Source organism: Vitis riparia, chromosome 7 (assembly GCF_004353265.1).
Source record: "Vitis riparia cultivar Riparia Gloire de Montpellier isolate 1030 chromosome 7, EGFV_Vit.rip_1.0, whole genome shotgun sequence".
NCBI lineage: Eukaryota > Viridiplantae > Streptophyta > Magnoliopsida > Vitales > Vitaceae > Vitis > Vitis riparia.
Window position 1 is genome coordinate 11,242,619 of NC_048437.1, and position 21,185 is coordinate 11,263,803.

The 21,185-nt window shown below is 34.8% G+C and overlaps 1 protein-coding gene across 2 annotated transcripts; it reads right to left on the reverse strand.

Moving 5' to 3' along the window:
• Positions 1-3,860: 3,860 nt before the first annotated feature.
• On the reverse strand, positions 3,861-19,310 carry LOC117918463 (transmembrane protein 184A-like). Of its 2 annotated transcripts, none has more exons than XM_034835145.1 (9): positions 19,158-19,310; positions 18,046-18,156; positions 17,854-17,927; positions 17,587-17,761; positions 11,245-11,318; positions 7,046-7,195; positions 6,007-6,292; positions 4,789-5,022; positions 3,861-4,689 (listed from the first exon to the last, which is right to left on the reverse strand). In XM_034835145.1, exons 4-9 carry the CDS (start codon positions 17,734-17,736, stop codon positions 4,324-4,326), a joined length of 1,260 nt encoding a protein of 419 aa, XP_034691036.1. In that variant the 5' UTR covers positions 17,737-17,761; positions 17,854-17,927; positions 18,046-18,156; positions 19,158-19,310; the 3' UTR covers positions 3,861-4,323. The 2 variants fall into 2 exon arrangements, with proteins under 2 accessions (XP_034691036.1, XP_034691037.1); XM_034835146.1 differs by lacking the exon at positions 19,158-19,310 and adding an exon at positions 18,982-19,109.
• Positions 19,311-21,185: the final 1,875 nt, after the last annotated feature.

Sequence of the window (21,185 nt, forward strand, 5' to 3'; positions counted from 1 at the left end):
AACCTAAAAATTGGAGGAGTAGTAACACTTCTTGAGTCCAACATCGATTTTTTTTAGGATTTCTTTTTTTCTTCGATTCGAGTTACTATTGGCTATGAGATTTCCCTTGTTAGTGTCGGCTCACACTGCTCAACTCTTCCCTTAAGTTTAGTCTTTCTAGTTGAGAGAATGATTATAAGGATGACTTCCTGTATGACATTATTTTTTATGTAAAATTTAGCATCTACGAAATAAGACTCGACTTTTGTAAATAGCATAGTATCAACCTCTACTTTCTTTACATCTCCTCTATAGAATTTGAAACACTGGTGTAGTGTCGAAAAAACTACTCCATTCTTATGAAGTCATGGTCACCTAAGTTACACACTGTAAGATGTTTTTGCATCGATTATATGAAACAATGTGTGCAAACTCAACTCACCTATAACAAGTTCTAGATGAATTATGCCAATAGCTCGGTGTCCCCCTTGATTAAAGCCTTGAATCATTAGGCAACTTTAAGTTATCTCTTTCGTAGCAATCCTGAGTCATTTCATCATTACTTTAGGCATGATATTTACTGCAAATCCGCCAATCAAGATACAAGTGATATTTTGTTCTCGTATGTACCCGGTAACAAATAGGGGTCGAGTATGTGGCTTTGACCCTAATTGAAGGTCTTCCTCGGTGAAGGTGATGGTTGCACAACATGTGGCATAATTGTAGCTTTCATTCTCAAGTCTTTTTGCCCTTTTTATTTTGGTGGCATAGAGTGTTAGATTCTTAAGTGCTTGAATCAATGCACTTTATATCTCATTAGGAAGTTGTAGCATCTCATGGCTACTAAAGAGCGAGGGTAAGCATTATAGGCTTGCCACTACCACATCTTTTTCCTTGGTTTTGCTCAATTATGTACCAATAGCATTTTATTCATCTTCACTTGGTTCATCCTCTTCCGAAGTCTCATAACGGAGACCATATGAGTTGATGTCATCATCCCTTTATCGGAGAACTCTTGAGGGAAGTATTCTCCTAAAGTAACAGAGGTGATGAGTTTCTATACCAAGAAGTCATTTACTTGTACAACTGCTTGTTTTCCTTTAGGATTTTTTTTTCTTTGGATGTTGATGAGTATTCCACTCTTGTCATCCCTTCCTAGGAGGGCGAGGGTATGGATGAAACACTTGCTTCTTGCGAGGTCTTATTTGTGTCACCAATGTCCAACCTTCTTCACTAGATGACATTGAATCATTATTAAAGCAAAGGTAAAGAAGATTGTCTTGACATGATACTTGTGTTTTCTTTAGTTTCAATGACCTGCATTGAATAGTACTAGCACATGGCCCCAATTTCTTATGTGAAACATATAATATAACAGGATCAAAGGATCCAAATGTGACTGTAGCATGATTTGACTCCACTACTTCATCTAAATCCAAATGAATTCTTCCTTACTTTGAAATTTTCATTATGAGATCTTTTAAGCTGAAACATTTCTCCATCGAATGACTAATGATTTGATGGTAATGACAATAGTTCGGATCATTAACACTACCCATTTATTTTGGATGTTTGCACTTAGGTAGCTCAATAAACTTTTTCTGGAGTAGATCTTCCAACATGTTAAGCACATCAAAGATAGGAAAATGATACTTCTTCTTCTCTGATTCCTTTAAGATGAACCGACACCTCTCATTTTCTTGGGTTGGTCTAGCCTCTTTTACCTTTTTCTCTTTATCTCTTGCTGAAATTTGTATTAGAGTCATATTTACCACCATGGACTCTTGGACGGGTTTCTTTAAGGTCTTATCACCCTTTTTCCAATCATGTCTCTCTCTTTGTTGGTCAACAATAAGGTCTTTCTTAACACCATGGTTAGGAATACTAAGCTCCATGTCATGTGCTCGAGTAGCTAACTCTTCAAAGGTGTGAGGTTGTATCCATTGGAGGATGTACAAAAGACCCCAATGCATTCCCTGTACGTGCATCTCCACAACTAACACCTTGGATAATCTATCTTTGCAATCAAAGCTTAAGGAACACTAGCGATTGATGTAGTCTATGATCAGCTTATCTTTCCATTGCTTAGTATTAGTAAACTTCATCATGTTTATAATTTGTCGGGTGCCATAGAAACGGTTGAGGAATTCGTGCTCCATTTGGTCCCAACTATTGATACACTCAAGTGTAAGGTTTATGTACCATTCGACGAAATAAAGGGAAATGGGCAACAAAGATTACGAACAAAGGAAAAATAATGTGAACAAATATTTTATTAAAATTAAAATATTGTGGGATACAATCTCTATGGCAATTTTCTTTTATAAAAGTATATATCTTTCTGATTCTTTCATTTTGACCACAACTTGAAGAACGACGACGAAATTGTTTTCTTGGATTTGAAGATCGATCGAGAGCCTAGAGTAGCTTTTTCCCGAATGAACTTATTGAATGGCAAAAAATGTGTGTTTAGCCCTTTTGTCATTTACCAAACTTGTGGGGAGATTTGATGAAGCTCTCTTTCTTTCTGTGAAGCCTCTTTTCCCGTATAAAATCACTTTGCAAATCTCTTTTTTTTCCTGATTTGGATTTTTTTTTTCCTATGGATTTTCCCAAGCTCCGAATTTCTCCCCCCTCTTGAAAGAAGTCGCCTCTATTTATAAATGAAGGTAAGGAATTGAATTTTTAAATTCCCGAATTTCAGTCGCTTAATTCAAGGGATTTAGTTCCTTGATTTTAACAATTTCTCTTCTTCCCCAAGTTTTACCAACAAGATAACAATAATCATAATATATTTTTCATATTATTATTATTATCCTCTTTATGGTTAGAGATGTTTTAGGAAACTAATCTATAAGAAAATATCTATTTTTCTTTTTACTTGGAAACCTAATTTCATAGTCTTCCAAATTTGTATCATATGTCCAATGAGCTTAAATTTTGTTGAACCATGAAATTACAATTTTTTGTAGGATGACTAAATTTAGTGATAATTTAATCCACTAAATTTTTTATGTCTACAATTCTAATTAATAATGAAATGGAATTAGGTCTTATTTGAGTCAAAATGATTAAACTCTCAATCTAACACATTTATTTCTATATTCACCTGTTTATTCAAAATCAATTTTTGAGTCAAATTTGGGTTAAATCATCTATGTTTATGCGGGTTGATCAAGAAATAACCTATTTAATAAGGGAATTATGTACAACAACAAGAATTTGACGTAAATACGATTATATTTAATCCAAACCTATGAAAAACGTGTTGAGTTCAAGTTGTATTGGTGAGTCGTATCAGACTTAACTACCTTATTTTGAAAAAAGATTATAATGAAAAATCTCTTTTTTTTTTGGGTGATATATGATTACATGATTTCCCCTATTATAAAAAGTTTAATCTTCCTTTGTTAAATGTTGATTAATTTTCAAAAGACTATAATAAATGGACTTTAATTTTTACAATTAAAACTATATTATTAAGTTAAATATATAAATGCTTATTAAAATGTTCAAAGAAAATGGAAGAGAAAGAATTGTCGATGCCATATATCTAGAAGAACACTATTGATAATTTGCAAACCTTTGCCGTCTTTGACTTGGAGGTGAATGGCTGACTGATGTTTCGTTTCTATTCTGCTTTGGTCCAAGTGTTGTGCTGTCATCTACTTATCATAGTCTGCAATCTCCCCTAGCCTTTGACCACACCCAAGATTTTCTCTCTGGGTGAAATGTGAGTCTATATTCTCTTAATTTGCCCTTTTCTTTTTCTCTCTCCTTATTAATTCCAATCAGTAAGATCAGCTTCATCTTTGAATCTCACAAAAGTTTGAGGGGAAATAAAGAATCTCTCTATTTTATCAAAATAGACAACATTCATATGGAAAAAAGAAGGGGGGGAAATGGTAATATATAGAATAATGTCTACCAATAAAACCTTATCTTTCAATTACAAACCCGAATTTCCATGTTTGATAAGGTGATCCTCAAAAAATGAGACAGACAGTATAAAGCTACAGTGCAGATGACAACACAACATGACAACTTTCTCTCTTTTCTTCCACTTGTGTTGGGGGTGAGGGAACCCCATTTGCCCATTTGTAGAAAAACCCTAATCGAGTGGACACTTGAGGGAGAAAGAGCCTAAGACCCTAGTATCAGTGACTTCATACACTTTGAGAGAGTAGAGAGTATATTCATAGCAACACCACCAAACAATATCAGTATACAAGGTTGCTTCTATGCAGGGATAACAACATGACAACCCTCTTTTTCTCTATTTTTTCAGTTTCACGTGTAGTGATACTCCCCTTATCTGCCTACCCAGATTTTTTATGTTTCTTGTCACCTTGTCCCACCTGCATTTGCTGCAGGAACCTTTGAAGGGTAGCTGGACAAGTCCATGTCGATGAGAGACATGTCATACGGCACGTTGTAAGAATTGGAGGTTTCCATGAGCAGGGAAGATTTCATGGTCTCTGGGTTTTGGGGATCTTGAGCAGTGCTGGACTGCTTGGGACTGCTTGTACCAGAAGACGAGACGCTGGAGAGTTGTATGTCATCCAGTTTGTTTCCAAGCATATGCTTGTTTTTCCTTACCGCATCCATCTCAGGGCCAGTTGGCACAAAAGTACGCGACCTGTATTTCCTTGTTCCTTCATCACCCTCATTATGGTTGTAGAGTACATAGTCATGATAAGTTGGTGCAAACTGCAAGAGCAAAACGACAGTCACCATCATCATCAGCACAGGATTCATGTCAAAAGCACTAGTTTTCAGTAGGAAATTAGCACATATTGCAAGATTCACCTGGTGAACCGTGTCATGGTAGAAGTCGTTCAATTTTACTGCATGGGCAAGGCTTCCAGTTAAACCACGAGAAACTCCAATATTTGCACCAGCATACTCTTTGTAGGGAAATGCATAGAGATGACCCACGGCTGCAATGAGCATCTCAACGCATATTATGAAGTTCTGGAATTCAGCAGCTTCTTCTGCATCCTTTATGAATCCTGACTTTGCAGCAAGAAAAACTAGAACACCCTAAAATGAAAAAAGGGGGAGACTGAGGTACAACGAAAAAAGCACAAAAATTTCAACTCAAGTTTCAATAAAATAAAAGCCAATCTAAGATACATGCATGTCGGTTCATTTTTATCTATTATTATCTTGAATTGTTGTCAACAACATTACTACAGAATTCATCACCTGTCATTTACATGCACCATTATATATTTATATATATATATATATATATATATATATATATATATGCCCAGCAGCTCCAATAAAGCACACTTGGCTCTATTTTGAAAAATTAAAGGCTTCCAATGGCAACTAGGGTCGTACACAGCACGTTTTCTATGAGATAGAAGGTTAGCCCTACAATTAGCCAAGACTTAGTGTTTAAAGCGATTCCTTGAGAAGGTAGAACTAGCATATTATGTGTCTGTCTCCTCAGTTTTTTCTCTTGGCAAGGAGATGCCCAGAATTAAGGCAATTAGCCTCGAAATGTACCTCCTAATGCGATTCCTACAGTTATAGGCAAAAGTGCGTTGTATTCTGGACAAAACTATGCTTCTTTCTTGTTCAATTAACTAAACAGTCCTCAAAACCATATGCTGCAATTGGAACCACAAGAAATGCAAGTGAAAAGATGAACTGCAATGATTTGTGACCTGAATAGGTAATTGGAAATCATCTAGGTGCCACTAGAAGTCACTGTTTCTTGGAGTTGCCTCTAAACAAACACATAAGCATCCGTTCTCCTATTCTGCTCTTCATGCATAAGGACAGGACCTGTGACTAATGCAAATTACAAATGCAAAGGATTGAAAAGGACAGAAGTTCAAAAGTCCGTCATTTTCCAAATTTCTAAGATGATAACAAAGAAAGGATAAAAGTTCCCTTGAAGCCTGGTTCAAGTGGTAACGGGTTTAGGTGGGCCTGTGGGAGGTGTTCATGGGTGTGGGGGGGGGAGGAACACACAAACACATAAAGAGAAGCACAAAAGTAACAAAACCCTACCTGCCAATAAGTCAGAAAAACGACAGACTTGATTATGATAAATTTAGGAACCGGATTGAAAGGTTTAAGCAGATCCCTGCAAGCCACATAAAACAAAGCCAACGCGTAGAGTGCCAATGAGTATGAGAATGTATAGATGATGGTGAGATACAGGTAGGCTTGATTCGCACTGAAGTTTCCATCTTCATATTTTCCTTTTGCATAAAGTACGAATGTAACAGCGACTAAGATAGGCTTCAAGATCACAAACTGCAAACACCCTTGCTTGCACCTTCGAATAAAACGCCTGCACAATGATAGCAGTTTTTTATTGGATCCATCAAACATAAGCTCAGAGTTGCAATCTGAAAATGTGGGATCACTTGGAAACCATTGCAATGGTATTTCCCAAAAGTCTAGAATTAGACTTGAACTTCTCTTATGTAGTTCATTTTTTCCCAAAATCCTCACCAAACAAAAAGAAGCCAATAGCATTGCTAATAGTTTACCAATTGTCCATAGATTTGAGGAAAGGGGGAAGACTGGTCCAGATGTTTGTAATTGCTGGTGTGTGTCTCAGCATCAGATCCATTTATTTCCTAAGATCCTAAGGACATGGGCACTAAGTAATCATATTTCCCTTTTTTCTTGTTCAATCCCTTAAGCTAAATATAAGAATAATGAAAAGAGACTGCTTGACGTCTAAGGTCACAATGAACTAGGAATTTATCTTCTTTTCCTTTGTTCAGCACACCTTCCAGGTACATATTAAACAATAGGCATGTCAGATGCATTTCCCATACCAATCCACCCATCATGCCATGTCTGATAGGGATACTTCACATACTTAAATAGTCCATGTAACTTAGGGGGAGTAAAAGAAGCAAATAAGAAACATATAACCATTACAAAATTTCCTAATGATTGAAACTTCTTGATTTTATATATTCATAACCAATAAATATGGAATCGGTCTGCCAAGTAAGATAATTTGTGATCCCAAATTTATCAGTATGCAACAGATGGAACAAAATCATAGGGAGTTATGTTAGGAACTCACCCATCCAACGGTAGCGGAGGGAAGCAACATGTCATCAGACACCATGCTGGCTTCAGATTCCGGCCACTTAAACTTAACACAACTGCTCCTGGTCCACCCACCCATGCCAGGCACAATGACAGAAAATTATAGATGACCCAAGCTTCATAGCTGAAACAATAAAGAAAAATTAACATATAATGGCTAGGGCAGAATAAACCACTAACTTATTTCAAAACAATAGCTATAAAACCCTATTGAGAGACAAAAGCCAACTCTTTTTGCTAACCAACACTGGCCTTCTAAGAATCCACAAACTCTTATACACTCGATGCAGAGAATCAACCAAAGAAAACTTAAAGTGAAGCACACCTTCCAGTACACACAACATTCTAAAGAGCTTACGATGAAATTTATTACCAGGATAGAATCACATGATAATTTAACTCAATTTCCATATATTTAAGTAGATAGATTAGGTAAATGACAAATTAAAAACTAGCAGTAACCACAATGGTTTGTTATAGACTAAAGCAATTTCATTTGCAAGGCCCCACATGCTGCTTAAATGAGAAGAGTATTGAAGATGTGAAGAAACAACTAGATCAACCAGTTATTAACAGACACCAACGGTCCAACTAACAGCAACCTGCACACATCTATAGCAACCCACACTCATCTGGCAGAATTCAAACAATACTACAGCCCAGTGACAGATTCACTGCAACAAATGTCAATTCAACCTTGCAGCTATTGGCTGTTTAGTTGAGTAAGCAGAATATATAAAATTGATTTAAAGTTCTTGGCAAGTAAATTGAGTTCTGGTTCTAGATTGTTTTCTCTAATTGAGGTTGTATTCCATTTGTTAATAAATGCGTCATGCCAAACTCACGATTGACCATCTAGGAGGATTTTATCAAAGCATAAACCCATGTCAATTTTGTCATGGAACTTAGGGGCTAGAAGAAGATGGTACATAAACATCTTTTCTTGATTATTACAGTAACTAAACAAGGGATTGCTAAAGGTCTCTTCTCAAGCTTTAGACGTATTTGCCAAATGCCACCATCATTTCTTTCACCATTCAAGACTTCCCTTCAATAAGGTTGCAGTAGTTTGAAGGAGATCTGTATCTCCAAAACTTAGTCTCATAGATTAGCTGTCTGCAGGCATGGGTCAAATTGTTATTCAATTTTTCGTTCTTAAAGAAAAACAAAAAATACACTAACATTTCAATTTTCATTTGGAGACCTTGAGAATAAAGAAATTTTAAAGTAAATAATGAGGAATTCAAATAAATAATTTTCAGTACAATGACTAAATCAAACAAAGAGGAGTAGAGTAAAATACTGAGAAAAAAATGGTTATGCAAACAAATACTTCCATGTTATTGCTTAAAATACTGAGAAAAAATTGGTTATGCAAACAAATAATTCCATGTTATTGCTTACAGTAGGGGTGAACAGTTGAATTCATCCATAGGAGAGAAAGCAGGGTGGTTTCAAGTTTCAACAGTATCAGCAACGAAGTAAAAACTAAAATACCAAATGGCCTCTTCACTTAATAAGGTTTATGGACTTGATCCATATGCCTATAAATATTAGAAAAGTGATGACAGGTAGCAACATGAATTATTTACTCACCATGGCTAGATAATCTGCTAAAATTTGATCCAGCCAAACTCTCACATGTCTATAAAAGTTTTCCCTCAAACTATACCATAACCTGATTTCCATAACCATATATCCCTGGGTTTCCAAAGCCTAGAAAATTGTAGGACAACGAATAAACATCTCTCAAGAGGCCCAAACTGTCTGGAATATCCTGCATTGTCAAGGGCTGCACATGGACAACAAGATTTAAACATCCTCACCATTAATAACCTTATATCCCAATGCTGGACTATTCCTAATCAGCAAATGTTTAAATCCAACCCTTATTTATTAATTGCTCTCCCTCATGCATAACAATTTTCCTCCAACATAGGTCCATCTTCATCATATATTCTACACTAATTGGCATATTATTCTAAAATCAGTTTTCGAGCTTCCTCAATGTCATTATTTATACACCTTATAAAAAGAAAAGGCCAAAAGGACTACATGATAAAGGACAATTTTGACTCTTGTGGTTTTCTGGTCCATATGGAAGGAAGTTGAGTAGAAGGATGCAGAATTACCATTATTGGTGTTGGACTCTCATGTATTTGCCTTTCTCCAATATTTTCATTCCAAAAAGTTATACTTGATTGTTACAGCTCTTGTTGCTTCCATGATTTCAATATTGGGGAGGGGGGTTTGTAGAGGTGTCCAATGGGTAGTGTCAGGCTGACATGGCCCAGTAAACCCAGCACTGCCCAATGCTTACCAGGCCATCACAAGCCAACATGCTGGGTCGGGCCAGCCCATGCAAGCCAAATAGGTGGCCCGGCACGGCCCATAAGCCCATGGGCTAATCATGCCGTGTCGTGGCGACTGGCTGTGGCCCATGGGCCACTCACTTTATTAAAAATTTTAATTTAATTTTTTTAAGTCATTTTGTCTTAAGTTTTTTTCATTATTAACTAAAATTTCTTTTTGTTACTTTAAACACCTCTAACAATTGTACTTTTTATTTTTATATTTATATTTATCAAGTTTGCAATTGTAAAATTTATAAAAATGTTAGTTTTTTGTTTTTAAAAATAGTAAAAAGTGATATTTATAAAGGGTCAAGTAGGCCGGCACAGCGGGCTGTTTCATTAAGCCTAGCATGGCCCGCTCCTGTAGGCAGTGCCAGCCCGGTCTTTTGGAGAGCTGGGCCACAGGCCAAAATGGGCGGCCCGGCCCATTGGACACCTCTAGGGGTTTGTGTGTGTGTGTGTGTGTGTGTGTGTGTGTTTGTGTGTGTGCATCTTTCATGCAATTATTACTATCACACTGTCATAAAAATGATTGATTTATGCTTTTCCATCACATAAAGGTTTTTTCTTTGTTATTAAATACATAGAAAACACATCAGAAATGATCCACTAATTCATAAGTTACAAGGTTTTCACATGATGGTTAAAGTAATAGAAAGTCTTCACCCCATACATAAATGACTCCAAGATGCAAGTAGCAACAAGCCTGCCATTGTTTGATTATATTTTTAACTTCCAAATCATATCACATAACTTTTTAAATATTTTAACAGTATCATAACTAGTAAGTCAGTTATGACTTTTATCTCTAGCTCTGTTATGATGAAGTGCAAACCTATTTCGGAAGCTATGTTGTATGGGTCCAGGTGAAGGTGTATGGTACAGGTATGTGTCTAGGTATCTTACCTTTCACACTAACAAATTTTAGGATGTAGGGACTCAGGTTAAAAATGATCTTAATAGCAAGTGTAGCACTTGGTTCTGGCATAGTGAAAGGAAACAAAGAAAAAATCAGTTAGAACTCAATCAAAAGTAAAAGACATTTTTTTTAAGAAGTCCCAACCCATTTTTATGTGTCTTCTCTTTTTTCTCTATGTTTTCTAACTTATCCTTAAATATTTTTGTAAAAGTTCAGTCAGCAGCAAACTCTTTTCTTTCAATAGATTCATCTGCTAAGGAAGTTAAAAATGAAAAAATAAATCAATCAAAATCAAACAACCATATCTTAAGCAAAGTAGGAGTATGACACAAAGATCCCAACCCATGCCCATGTCATGTTGACATAGGTATGCTTGGTGAAGTTGAAGAGTCCAAGCATCATAGTTCCAAAGATAAAATTGGTAAAGGCAAGTTCAGTCAAAGAAGATTCACAGTGCACTTTTTGGCACAAAAATGATCTGCTAGGTCTCTAATGTAGAGAATACTACTGATCTAACCCTTGTATCTTCAGGACATTCTCCCCAAATGCTTAGTGAAAGATACTTTAAAAAGTCATGTGGATAAAAATCAAGTGAATGACAAGGGAAGACCCATTAAAAATTGAACTTTTTCAATGTTATATTCTATATACATAGTTCAGCAACTATGAAGATAAAGATTGTTAGGTATGCCTTCCTATTATTCATCTACTTCAATCTGAAAGTGATTGCACATCCATAGATAGATATCCAAGTGAAAAAGTCATGGAGATTCATATGACACACTCCCAACTTTTCTAAAATCAGGTTAATCAAGGACAAATAAAGAACAGTACTGAACCATTAAACAGCAATCTTTGTGCATATGATTTGAAATCAAATACAAATACCAGCATACTTACACTTCCCGAATGGAATTAAAATAGATTGAGCTGTCACGTAAGATGAGAGACAAGAAAGACATTAGCGCATAAACCTGTCAAGGAAAATAAAATTTAAGATTATTATATAAATATAGCAAACAAGACAGAATGCAACAATTAGCAATGATCAGTTGTGAATGATGTTCACAGAAAATTAAGTTTTTAATAAAAGATGAAACAAATGGAGGCCCAAATTCTCTCTCCTCAAACCCAAAAAATATACAAAGAAAAAATAAATAAATGAGGAAAATTCTCTCTTCTCAAACCCCTGAAAAAGGGTATATAACTATAGTTGGACTTTCTCTCCCTCCCTCCCTGTCCACACATGCTGCAACTAAAGCATCTATAATTGGACTTTTCAAACAGAAGTAGTATATCAAAGAATATGCAACTAAGAGCATAAGATGGCTATTTTTCCTTTAGAAAAAGGAAACGTATGATGAGAAGAGAGGAAGTAAGAGAATTTGTCAGCCAACAAAAGAAACAAGGGAAATAAAATATAAAAACAAAAAAAGACAAAACAAAACAAAATAAAAAAACCACAACAAACAAACAAACAAAAACAAAATATTAGAATGCCAAAAAGAAAAGGGAAAAAAAAGACCATATGATCAATAATATTCCAATCAAGAAGTTCTTGCTGAAACATATGACAGTCATCCATAGTTCAGATGATTAGTCATGTGCAAAGAGGATCAGTGAGTGCACTAACAAAGAGGAGCAGTGCACTTCAAGTTAAGGTCAAAAAGGTGGACATGCGCAAAAGGAAATAAAGTTGACCAAGTGAAATATCGACACAAGATCCGGGTCCTCAGTAAATTGACTTGAGCTACATAAATCTTCCACAAAAGCTTTGAGTGCCCATGGATCATCTCCTTCTAATTGTGAGACCTCAAACCCATTAATATTTAATCACAAGAACTGCTAACAGGATAATGATATACGACCATTATGATCTGAGAGCTTTATGCATATTATTAATCTTTTCAAATGATAGTCATAAAGTTTCAAAGTTATTAAGTTCTTGTGATGGAAGTCAGTAAAACAACACTTTTCAGGATCAATATAATTAAATTTATCATTTTGCAATTCAATGTTCCTAGAAATTCCATTGCTACAAATCATACCCTACAGGATCTGAACTTGCTCTTCCCTGCTTCAGGTGGCAATCCTTTGAGTGGTTATGCCAGATTCTGGCGATAATGCTAATTATTCCATCAGGAGGGCAGTTGAGGTAAGGGTTAGCACAAGAATAAGTTAAAAATTCAAATAAAATAAACATCCTTTTGGTTTCTCAAGCCTAATTTTGATCTTGACTTGTTGGGCAACTCAGACAAATGGAGATTCGAAATGATCAAGGATCATTGTGGGAAAATAGGTAGGATTTTCTCCAAGCCATTTAGGGTAGGCTTAGCTATTCAAGCTGAGGTTTGAGTCATTCGACCTTGTAGGAACATTTGAGTAAAGATCATATCATTGGGTATTAGCAATATTTCAGTGAAAATGACTTGCAATTCTTCTTTCTCAAGCATCTCAAGGAAAGTGAGGGTCTTGGAAACTGGACACGATTAGTTGAGCAAAACCATTATGAAGGGACTGAGTTGCTCTTTCACTTAGATTCTTAGATCAACCAACCAAGTAGCAGATCAGATGACCACACCAAGCAAGGGAGAGGTCACCACCCAAGGCTTTTTCTCAGGATTGTATGCCTCCTAATGTTCTACCAACTCAAGGATTCTTTGTTCCTTTGTTTCTTGCCTTTTACACTTATTCCCATGATGAACACCTCTTTGTAGCTTTTGACTTGAAGGATAGTTCATCTTCCTTGTATCCTATACACCTGCCTTAACCAACTGACCCACCACTTGGTTAGCTAAATTAGGAATCCAAGTGCGAGAGCAATTCAAACCTCTAAAAACATCCATAATTGTTGCACGATCACATACCAAAATTTCACAGGCCCCAAAAATCATACAGAAGGGCTGAAGCAGACCAATAACTCAAGGATCTCAGCCTCAGTGGCTAACCCTCTATCCGCATATTTTGAAAATGTTCTAGACAGACTGCCCACTGATCCTCAAACACACCACCAGTCCCAAAGTGTCACATGCTTCCCAAAGAGCAACCATAAACATAAAGCTTCAGGGAACCTATTGAAGAGGGTTCAACTCTACATGCACCTTCACAAGGCTCATAGTAGATACCAATCAAACATGTTTAAACTCAGAGCACTAGAGAGCACTAGAGAAAGCAGAAGCAACCGATGCCGAGAAGTAAATTACATACCCCAAAGGCTCAAAAACTCTCTTCTTATCCTCAAAGATAGGGCATTTCAATCCAGGCAGATCATTCAGATAACAGTGAGAACAATAACCCACTAAAGAATCCTACCCCTAAAAGTTCTTCCAAAGCCCATAAAAGTAATCATCATCATATTAGCTACTAGGGAACCTAAGTAACTCCAACAAGCCTGAATAACCTATGCAACAACTCTAAAGCAAACAAACAATGCAGGAAAAGATAGTGATCATGTCACCATATCCCAAGCACACTGCACCTCTCAAAATTGAAAGCTTTATTAGCCTTCTTAACTGCAGCATGCCATTCACATTGACCTTGTTATAGCCATGACCTATGCAAAGCCCCAACTTTAGGTGAAACTTTGGATTTCCAAATGTAGAATAAGGTTACTAGATACTTTATTCATACAGGAAACAGTCCAAAGGAGGTCAAGGATCACAATTTCTAATAAAAAACAGAACATCATGAACAGGCACGATGCAAGGAGGACAAATACTGAAATCTTGTATATTACCAGGTCAGATAGACTACATAAACAAAATTAAAGCAAAAGTGGTTCAACGACAAAACAGGCAAAGAAGGGCCTAGGTAGAAGGAAAATGGAGAACCTCAAAATGGGATAAGGTTTAGGAATGGAGACCGACATAGAGAACCTCGATTTTTTTTTTTTATAGGTCATAAGACTTCTTAAAGGCTCACTGCTCATCTTCTCAATAATTAATCCTTAAACTATCTCAAACAAAGAAATGGATATATTGAAAGAATTTAGGGAATCCCTAGGCAATGGATTTCCACAGGGAACAACATGATCACCTGACCACAACGTTGGCATCATAATCATTTGAATGTGAGCATAAAGCTCCTCTAATAACCCTGTGCCATGAAGCCTCACTCTCTCCCAAAAAAATATCTAGAACCACTTTCATGAGAGGGCTCTTTCTCAAATAAATCTTCCTAAAACCCAACCCCATGAGTTTTCAGTCTTGGGAACTAATCGCATCCTATGACATGATATATCTTCTCTTCCCCCACCCTGAACCACACAAGACATCACTAAATTCTCTCAATCTTCAAGCAACCTTGACTGAAACCTTAAAACTGAGAGGAGATATACCAATATTTGAGATAAAATCATAAAAGTTCCAAGGGAAGTAGCCCAAGTCTCGAGATTGAGTAGATAAGGCCTCCAAGGAATAAGGCAAATCATAAGTTAACCAGAATGATCGAATTTGAAATGAAACAACTTTGCCTCAATATGACAAGGAAGATGATGTTCAAAAATGCCAACCACCATCCTATTGGTCCTAACGACTAAATTGCACTTTGCTAGAGTACTGGAGATTTAAAAACCATTGCTTTTTCAATCCTTCAAATCATGTGATTCCCTCTGCCTGAAAAAGAAAGATGATAATAAAATACGATAATAAATAAAATGGATCTTTACTTGGAATTTGGCAAGAGTGAATAGATGAGAATACTTAAAAAGTGTGCCATTTTCCCTAATTAGTAGTCCATACAAGAAGAAAAGAAGATTGTTAAACTACTAATTTAACCCACATTTTCAAATTGTTACCTAATGGGCAAACAATATATAATTAACTAATACTCAGGCTAACAATAGCTTTGAAACTAACACTTTACCCTCAAGGCAGCCTGTTCATTCACCTATTGGTTCAATAAATGGCAACAGAAATAAGCTATGAGGTTCAAACTCAAGGCTTTGATACAATGTTTCCCAAAAGCTTAGGTTGTTCAATAATGGACCAACTATCAAGTCAACTTAGGCTAAGGCTTGAACAAAGATCAAAGCAAGATAATCGTGAGAGAAGATTTCTCTCTATATAAATCAAAAGTATTGCATTAAAATGGGATTTTTAGATTTTAAAAAATAAAATAAAATAAAAATAAAAACTTGAAAGGAAAGTTAGTATAACATTCGAGTCAACTCAGGTTAATGCCTTCACAAAAACAAAACAAGGCGATTATGAGAGAACATCTCTCTTTGGGTGCCCAAAAATTTTGCATCAATAAATGAGGATTTTAGATAGAAAACTTAAAACTTGAAAGGATTTTTTTTTTTATCAGAAACGAACAATTGAATTAAAATAGACAAACATGAGAAGGATGAGAAGTCCTTCCCAAGATGTACAAACTTGACCAAAAAACTGAGAAAACCTCCGTTAAACAAGGAAAGCTATACAAAATGACAAAAGGGCTATACACATATAACGAACCCATGCCCTATAGACCCAACCCTAAGGAGTGCAAATCGATAGCCAGTTAAGTTGAATTACGCTCAAAGGATAGGGTTTAAAAATGTATGTACAGTAAGCCCAAAAAGAAACAAAAAACTGAAGAGAATCCGACATCAACTCTGGCATCCTCCAAGTGTACTCGAAAATCCTAGCGTTCCTCTCTCTCCACACAATCCACAACAAAGAGGACACGCTATCCTCCAAAGAGTCCTGCTCTATTAGAATTCCCAAAACACTTGAAGGAGATCACCATCATATCACAAATATTGTCTGGTTGAACCCACTCCATCCCCACCTAAAAAAAGATCCTATGCCACAAGCCCAAAGTGATCGAACAGTGCAAGAAAAGATGATCAATTGTCTCAATACTCCCACTGCAGAGGATGCACCAATCAGGGCCAAAGGATTTGAAAGGTTTCCTCAAATGAAGCATGTCATTAGTATTTACCTTCTTATGTGCTACTAACCAATCAAAGGCCCTAACTTTAGAAAGGACTTTTGACTTTCACAAAAAATTAGCAGGGTAGAAAGGAATAAAATCTGAGAAATTGGATAAGGCTAAAAAGAACGAGCTTACTGAGAAAGCTCCTGAAGAGGACAAAACCCAAGCTTTCACATCAGGAACAAACGGAGATAAAAGTACATTGGAAAGTACAGACAATAGTCTTTCAAGATCCACAAACTCCTCATCAGATAGATTGCGACGAAAGGTGAAATCCTAAGACAAACAAGTGTTATTACCCAAAATAGCTTAAATAGGAAGGTTTTTTTTGTTGTGGTGACTCTAAACAGTCTTGGAAATTGTAAGCAAAAAAGTTTGTTCCCCCACCACAAACCTTCTCAAAAACGAATTCCGGTCCCACACCCACCACAAAACGAGTGTGTGTGGAAAAAACTTGGAGTAAATGTGCAATGGCCTTCCAGAAGCAACAATGTGACCATCTAACTATATTGTTGGTGTCTCATCCATTTGGATGTGTCCCATAGAAAACTTGAAAGGATTTAGTGGAGCCCATCATTTCTCTTCCCTTCTTGGAGCTCCACAACTCTCTCATGGAATTCAAGAAAATGTCAAATCTTCCGCTAATCTTCTCCTCTCCTCTTTTTTTAACTTTGTTGCTCTCTTTTTTTTCCTTTATAAGTGGTGAACCAAACGAACCCCTAAAACCAGTCATGAAAGAAGCAAAGAAACCCTATTCCAATGCATCATCTTCCTTTTCTAACAATATAATACACACATGAAGATGAAAAACAAGGAAAAGCTCGATCAATCCACCTAATCCCACTCCCCTTCTTTTATACAATGCAACAAGAGAAATTATAATGTTGAAGAGTTTCATATAATGTTCTGGCATACAAAAATCATAACACAGATGACATTTTGAATGACAAAAAACAGGTTATGAAAATGTAAAATTTATAGAGATTTAAAAACAGTGCTACACCAGGTAGCTGGCATTTACAGCTGAAAAATTACATCCAGAATTAGTAATGCATGCTCCAAAAGAAACCAATCTTTGCCCATTTGTTCCAAAATACCACTTTAAGAAAATAAGGCAAACAAAGCCATTCATGCATGCAGCTATGATGAACAAGAAGGATATGCATTGTTTGGCCATTTGGTGCCTTTGTATACAACATGCATAACTTTGTACACCCTTGTGTTAGGCGCTTTTAATATATTCTATCTTTGCCTATCAAAAGAAAAGGAAGAATATGCATCTCAGGCAAAAAAAACAAAACTTGAGAAGAATAGAGCACTCACTGGAACCATAAATATGATGCGGACAATGTATCGCTGATAAGTAGGTTCAGTATAATTCAATAGGTGCCTGTAGATATGTAAAATAGCCAAGGCAATGGCTACAACAGTGCAAGGGAATGCAATGACAACAAAGTAAATCGGCGTCCCCATCAAGACTAGTTCATTCACCAACCCCCTATACAAAAATAATAAAGAAATCAATTAATTAACGCCATCATCTGAAACGGAAGGAAGTGAATAGTGAATACAAGAACTGAACACACAAACCTCAGCACAAGTCTCTATGCTCTAACTCAACTGCTGCTCTTCAAAAAATTGTAAGCCCACCACTCTGTTATCACCTGCGACCATAACAATTCCAAGTATTTTCTCCTCCATATCACAGATACGATTCCGAATAAAATTGAACTAAGGAGGAGCATCAGAAACCAAAATACCAAAACTTTATCATAAACTGACCTTATCATGATGGTGAATAGTTATCTGAAGATAAATCTTCCCCAAGCATTGCACGGTAGATTAAAAACACGCCTAGTTAGTGGCAGCCAATAAAAGTGGCTTTCAGTTACACTGCAAGCCAAACAGATTCATCATACATACACTTAATGTAAACTAACAGAAAGTCATAGAAGCACTATGTTTCTTCATGTCATAGCCTCCAACCTTCGGAACTCAATTCTAATATTTCATTTTCCTTTTCTGTCTCTTATAAGGTGCCTGTATGCAACCAAGTTATATATGTTTCAGGCTTATTTGTAACATCAACTTTGTATACTTGGTGAACATTATTTTCTTTAAAATTAAGAAAGGCATGCTCGCTAACAATTCTCACAATCTTGAATTGAAATAAACTTTATATAATTTCTTAATAAATGTTTATTGACATTAATTTTGGATTAAAATTTTTTCAATGTCTCCTCATTTCTCCAAACCGCTCAACGTTCAGACCGCCTTCACTTAATTTTATTTTTTTTTCCTCTCTATCTCCTTACCACAAAATTCTAACACTTCTTCAACCTCAAACCCAATTCTGGAAAGAGGATACAAGCAAAGGGTGGTTTTGAATTACAAGGAAATTTTGATGAGATATTCTTAAAATTTTCAATAATGTGATTAAAGCACTACAAAAAAGCTTTATAAGAGCATTCAAACAACTTACGAAGTACTGATACAATTTCACCACAAGGATCTTAATCTAATCAAACCCTGGATTTTGCAGTGAGAATAAACAGATTGAAGAAACCAAAAGCCAAACCAAACCACACCCCTGCCCCCCCCCAAAAAAAAAAAAAAAAACCCGTATGAAATAAACAAAAAGCGTGGATTTTGATTGAAACCCATTTCAAGATGGCCAGAATAGAGTGAAGAACTTAATCAAAACCACCAAAATTTCACCTCCCCAATTCAAAACACAAATAGGTTTTCACGAGAGAGCATCGGGGAATGTAAAAACCAGCACCTAAACCCACGTACACATCGGAAACAAAACGATCTAGGGTTTTGCATATTACCATATAAAAGAGGAAATGGGTTTGAATTACAGAAATAAATTGATCGAGGGGTTCGCATACCTGGAAAGTGCCAGAGAGACGGCAAACGAAAATGAGCTGTGAGTGGCGGGCTCTCTCACGCTTTCTCTCTCTCTCTTTTCCTTGGTGTCTTGCTGTTGCTATTGCTGTTGCTGGCGGTGGTGTTTTTGGGTTGTACAGAATCTTCACGCGCTCGTTGAACGTGGGGAAGTTTCAGACCGCGTGGGTCGCAATGCTCAGCCGAATTTCACTGAATAACTCTAAATATGTATTTTTTTTTCTTCTGCTTTTATTCCCTTAGCCACCAAGAAATACACTTGTTCGTGCACAAATTGCTCTCCTTTCCAAAACGATTAATTTCATTCACCTTCCCTAACCTTTTAATTAATACATATTAACCCCCATAAATTTAAAATTTTACTAAATACCTCTTTTATTATTATTATTTCTAACCTTTTAATTAATACATATTACCCCCATAAATTTAAAATTTTATTAAATACCTCTCTTATTATTATTATTTCTTATTTTCACTTATCTTTCTCTAACTCGAAATAAGAAAGGTGTGTGATGAAATTGAAATTTCAAACCTAAAAAAATCAAATGTATTTAATTAAAACTTTAAGTGATATGAATGAAATTAACTCTTTTCCGAATTACAGCTTCTCAAACATTATTTAACAAAAAAGAAAAAAAAATAATACAACTACTTTCAAAATTCAACTATTTTCCCCTGTTTTTTTTTTATCTTAATCAATATCACTTTCACATCTTTTTAAGGTTGTGTCCATTTATCTCAACAAAAAATAAAAAATAAAAGTTCTATTCAAAAAATAACAATTAAATGTGTGTGTATATATATATATTTGTATTTTTTTTCAAAATAAAATAACTTAATATCTTCCAAGAAATTATAAAATGTATTAATTATAAATTTTAAAAATAAATCAGCATTTATAAATTGAATTAATGATTATTTTCAAAAAAATATTTATTTTTCTATTGGGATGTACTTTTAATTTTTTGTTTTAGAAAAGGTTAATTTTATTCATATTATCTCGATATTTGAGTAAATATAATTTATCCTATTTATTTAAAATTTTATTAAATACCTCATGGTAAATGAATATAACAAATTAAAAAAATATAAAAGATATTTGATAAAATTTTAAACTTTGTATTTAGTCAAACTTCACAAAAGGTAAATAAAATTAACCGATTACCAAATATAGAAAGAAAATAACGATAACTTCTTATACCACTTTCACTAATTTTGTTGAAAGTTAGTATCCAAGTCCAAAAACTGTTAATGCTCGTAAAAATCTATTTTAATTTATAAAAAAAAAAAATCCAATGTTATCCTTTACAAAGTGTGGTTTTGATTTTCAAGGAAAATAAAAAAGATAAAGTAATGATTTGCAAAAACTATTTAAAAAATTAAACTATTAAATTTTTTAAATCTTTTAAAATAATTTTTAAAAATATAAATTAATTTTATACTTATACAAATGAGTTTCTACTTGAAGCTATTAGTTATTTTGACTTTTAAAAACAAAAAGACAAGAAGTGCATTGGAACAAAATATAATTATTATTTTTTATTAATTTAAATATAAATTATGTAATTACTATTATTTAAATACATCAAAATTTAATATATTACTACTCTTTCCTACTTTAATGTTTTTTTCTTTTTTAAAGAATTTTTATTATTATTTTAGCTATTGAAAATTATAAAATTAAAAATCAAAGTTCAATGTTGCCTAAAAAGATAGAAGCTCTACATTATAATTTGTCAAAATAAATATAATTGGTATAATATTTATTTATTTATTTTGTCTTCAACACTCTACTAAAAAATAAATAATATTACATCAAAAAATAAAATATTACATTAATCAGAAATTGAAAATATCTAAATAAAAAATAAAATGATGTCAAAATAATTATAATTACAAATTTTATTAAAAAAATGAAAATTTCAAAAATGATATTTTGTAAAAATTATTTTACCACACCTTCAAAGTCTTAATTATTAAATATATTTATTCATTTGTTTATTGTAATATAA